The sequence below is a fragment of the Epinephelus lanceolatus genome, chromosome 16, assembly GCF_041903045.1.
Source record: "Epinephelus lanceolatus isolate andai-2023 chromosome 16, ASM4190304v1, whole genome shotgun sequence".
Classification (NCBI taxonomy): domain Eukaryota; kingdom Metazoa; phylum Chordata; class Actinopteri; order Perciformes; family Serranidae; genus Epinephelus; species Epinephelus lanceolatus.
Genome location: NC_135749.1, coordinates 18,287,641 through 18,292,328, shown reverse-complemented (window position 1 = coordinate 18,292,328; position 4,688 = coordinate 18,287,641). Strand labels below are relative to the sequence as shown.

The window sequence follows — 4,688 nt, the reverse complement described above, 5'->3', positions numbered from 1 at the left end:
AAATGTAAAAATCCGAGATAAACAGAAGAGAAAACTGTGTAATCTTTATCTAAAACTGATTTCAGGTAAAGATAAAATGAGAAATTGGGTTATAGGGTTTCATTTGTGATGAAATGCCTGTTTAGCCTTCAACAATCATTTACTCTACACAGTCATTATCTGTGGTTATAGTACAATAACATAATACTCGCACACGTGTAGCAACTAATCCAGGCTGTTGCGTCGCGCTGTTGCGTTGTCTCTGCACGTGGATGCTGCTTAAGTTTCGTTTTCCAGACTACCAGCTGCTGGTGCATAATAAATACAGAGACTTCCTACAGAGCGACATTCACAAGTCAAACGTCGACTCATCTCGTCTACCAGAAGCTCATCGAAAATCTGATCAACAAACATGAGGAGATCTACAGGTAACATATCACGTTTTTTTTTGTGCAATACTTTAATGTGATGTTTAATTTGGTGCTGCAGTGAATATTTGTTTTGGTTAATTTGGCGCCACCATAACAACGTCCGTGTTTACTGTCAATAATCGGCTATTTTTAAAGCAATTTTTTACATTTTGGTGTTATGCAAATTCAGCATTTTTGATCAGAAAGATAAAAGAAGGGTGTGCCAATATTTTTTTTTCTTTTATTTCCCTCTACAGCAGGGGTGTCAAACTCATTTTAGCTCAGGGGCCACATACAGCCGACTGAAACCACTGCATAATAATGCATAAATATATACCCTCTCAAAATTTTCTTTCGTTCTGGAAACGTTCATCCATTTTTAAAACAAAGAAGAAAGAAAAAATAGTGCAAATTCAACAGTATGTCTTAGTTTTTCCACCTTCAGTCAGTCCATTACTCACTTTCATGTGACTTTTTGTGGAAGCTATTAAAAAAGCAGGTTAATTCATCCCCTGCCTTACAATCTGAAGTTCTGTCAGTACCTCAGCAGCAGGGTCTCACTAACACTGTTTTAAGACTAAAGTCTGATACAGATTCTTTTGTACTTAAGCTGATGGTTGACAATATTTTACACCATGTTCAACATCTTAAAATATAACCACAGAAAGTTTTCATTGTTGTTTAAGAAAACTGGTCACAGTGGAAAAGCTTCTAAGGCAGTGTTTTACATGAAGTATGTGCTCACTGTTTAAATTGCCCCTGAAACCTCTCAGCCTGCATCACTGTTAGGTGTGGAAAGTCATCTAGAGGGCCAGATTGGACCCTTTGGCGAGCCAGTTCTGGCCCCCGGCTGTATGTTTGACACCCCTGCTCTACCGTCTGAGTTTGGTCATTTTTACCTGCAAGTCCAGTGTTGTTACAGATATTTTTTTTGACTGTAAAGTTTTTTTTTTTTTTTTTTTTTTAAATCACTATATTTTCATTGGTGCAGACTGGGTTGCTCCTTTGTGGACAGAGACGTTTGAGGAGTTGCTCTCTGATGACAATGAGTTGGACTATGGAGACGAATGGACTCTTAACTTTGACTACAGGCAAACAGACAAACTAACCACAGAGGAGAAGAAGAGAGGCTGGAAGGTCTGCTGCCACAATGCCCATGCAAAGTATGTGTTGTTCTATATTCTCAAAGCATAACGATATTTAATTTTGAACTATATATCTAATGAATATATGAAGGTCAGCACATCTGCTGTAGTGTCTGTTTTTCTATCAATAGTAGTTGCAATAGCAGGTTTGTCTTGTTGTGCTTTGTCAGACTGCTCATTCTTGTTGCCATGCCAGGTCATATGATTAAACAATGGTGTCATAAGGAGCAGGTCATGTGCGGTATGAAAACAGTGTCATTCTGTGGAAACGCTTGGTACTGCACCCTGGGTAAGGACTGCAAAGACAAGTTATCTGGCTTTATGGTGACTCAGAAGAGAATATGATCTAAAGGTCCAGTGTCTAGGATTTAGGGGGATGTAAAGTGCCCCAGGAATGAGTTTGTAAATCCAAAATTTACCAGTTTTAATCACTTGGTCTATTTGTTTCAGAGAGGAAGAGACCTCTGCGGCTAATTCAGCTCCCGGCAAAAACTTCCTGAACATTGAACACTGAAGGAATTCTAACCTCAAAAAGTTTTAGCAGCAATCTGCAACTTCACCTCTATATGCTACTACATCCCTCTAAATCTTACACTGAATCTTTAACCAGCAAAGTTGTGTGAAGACTAATCCTTTTCAATTGAAGTGTTAGTTTAGCGGTTCCATAACATCCATAGTTTACAGGAAAAGCGGCCGACCTGTGAATAACTCAAGTAGAGTCTCACAAACCCTGAGAAGCTCTGTGCCTCTGACTCTCATCTATTGTCTTCTCATTTCCCCACAGTTTCAGGTGTGCATCCTGCAGAAACACCTGGCCTTCAGCACGGGTGGTGGTGTTGTTCCGTTACCGGCTACGACGTGACCGGGGGACAGTGATCATGCGACCCTTCGGACAGGCCTGTCGACAATGCCAAGACAATAGGTTTGTTCTCCCTGGTTTTTCAAAGGAAGAGGTGGAACGTGCACTGCTCAACCTGTGTGCCAAAATCCGGAAGAACTGCTATGGAGAGGACAATGATGATGGCCCATCAGTACCATCTAACGAGAGGTGGACCAAACCACATGAGGCGGCCCTGTGTCAAGCTTGCCAAATGGGCATTTGCCGCCAGGGTGACAAATAGAAGAGAGAGAGTGTGTGTGAGTGAGTGATGAAGAAAGACACTGACAGGTTGGCTGAGATGCCCTTTGCAGTTTGCACATGCCCCTTTTTTCCTTATAATTTTAAGTTGGCTAATTTTCTTGTTATAGCCTTACAGTTAATGTTGTACTATGGCATTTTATTTACCATTAAGACCAATAATAAAACTTCTGGCTATTTTTTTACTTATAAAGATTTTGGACTTGAATTTTTGTTTTTGTTACTAATAAAGTCTTAAGTTTGTTCATTTTTCTGTGTCTGGTGTTGTGTTTGTTTCATGGATTTATGAGTATGGAGGACGGAATGTAACTAATTACATTCACTCAACAGTACTTCCATTTTATACTACTTATAGTATCTATAGTATATATATTCGATAGCTGTAGTGACTACTTTTTAGATAAGGATTTCACATGCAAACCAAATCATCAGCTTATTAAATATGTAGGAGTCATAGAGTAAACCCACCTAGTTAAAATGATCTCCACCTTGATCGTCTTCAACATAAAAATATTGGTTGTGAATGAATACATCAGTATTAACAACCCAGTGATATAAAACACTGGCTCCTCATCTTGGAGTAAGAACATCCCAAGGCGTTGCTGGATCAAGGGTCACACTACAAAAAGGTTGGGGCATTTTTCTGCACAATTATAATTTTACTTTGAGTACATTTTACTGAAGACACTTGAAATCAGAACTTTTACTTCTAATAAAGTATTTTTGATGTCGTGGTATTCTTACTTTTACACAGTTACAGCATTTGAAGTAGAGGACCAGACAAGCCACACTGACAAGCACAGAAATTGACAAATTAACCCTTTATTATTTTTCAACTTAAAGCACCAGTGCATAGGATTCAAGCAAGGTTTATGCTCACCATGTCCCTGGCACAAGGTTTGTGCTCCAAAAAATTACATCACCACGGCTTTTGTGTTGTGCGAGAAGGCTCCAAAAGTTGTTGTGGCATTTGGTAATGCACCTCTGAATTTTTGTAAAAGGTTTAGCTATGGAAAAACATAACCCAGGAGTAAATAAAGCAGTATTTTATCATTTCAACCTGGAGGTAGGCAACAGTAATAATTACAAATGCAATGTTTAGTGTTAAATCGGTATTTACCACTGTTGCCAGGCAGCCTACTTTTCCGATAACATTCTGACAACACTTGTTGACTTTGTTTGTCCACAAAATGTTCTGTTTATACACTCCCTCATGTTTAAGAGCATATTGTGCAGTAAGTTTTGAGCGTAAATGCCTCTGTGCATGCTCATAGCTCGCACGCCATCCAAAGGGGCCAACAGGTGTGTATAAATAAAGCTTTAGGGGGCTCTATTGGAAGAAAAGGAATTAATATTGATAATTATGTTTTCGTTGGTGTGAACTGAAACTTAGTATTTGTGTTTTCATCATCTTAGAATGAGCCCTTCAGGGGTTATCGTACATCAAGGGTGAGTTCCGTTGTAAGAAAGAAAGAAAGAAAAGCTCTTCTTCCTTTATTTTATCTCTTGAGTTTTATGTTAATCTATGTGTTAATCATTATTTCAATCAAATCAATATATGCCTGAATAATAAAGTTGATGTGTTTCATCCACAGAAAAAGAGACAATGGTGACAATGCTCAACAATTCATTTCATAAAGACTAATTTATACTCCTGTTATATACAAAAATAGACACATCCGTTTTAACTGTTGTGAACGTCACTGCCCTCATACTTCAGTGAGTCTTTTATGTTGGGATAGATACAGCAAATAGATGACTGCAGAGGGTAGAGTCAAATCACACAACATTAAACAAGGTGATGATGAAGAGGTTGTGGATGTGGAATTCCTTTCACTGTATTAGCAATGTGTTCCCTTCTGCCATTATTTAAATTTCTTTGTCATCTCCTATTGTTGTAACTCACTTGCAATACGCTACACTGCCTGGATGATCTCCGGTGGTACGCATCCATAAGCTTTCAAAAAAGGTGCACAAATACAGACAAAATTAATGCAGGATACAGACAGAATGCAT

At 38.5% G+C, this 4,688-nt stretch overlaps 1 protein-coding gene across 1 annotated transcript; it reads left to right on the top strand.

The window, feature by feature from the left end:
* The first annotated feature begins 258 nt into the window (after nucleotides 1-258).
* Nucleotides 259-2,919, top strand: LOC117263977 (receptor-transporting protein 4-like). Its single transcript, XM_033637725.2, has 3 exons — nucleotides 259-407; nucleotides 1,381-1,552; nucleotides 2,319-2,919. Exons 1-3 carry the CDS (start codon nucleotides 392-394, stop codon nucleotides 2,653-2,655), a joined length of 525 nt encoding a protein of 174 aa, XP_033493616.1. The 5' UTR covers nucleotides 259-391; the 3' UTR covers nucleotides 2,656-2,919.
* The last annotated feature ends 1,769 nt before the right edge of the window (nucleotides 2,920-4,688 follow it).

Bases quoted from the DNA above. Each gene is read 5' to 3' on its own strand.
- LOC117263977 (XM_033637725.2), top strand. The intron at 1,553-2,318 runs GTATGTGTTGTT...ATTTCCCCACAG, and splicing joins TGCCACAATGCCCATGCAAA to TTTCAGGTGTGCATCCTGCA.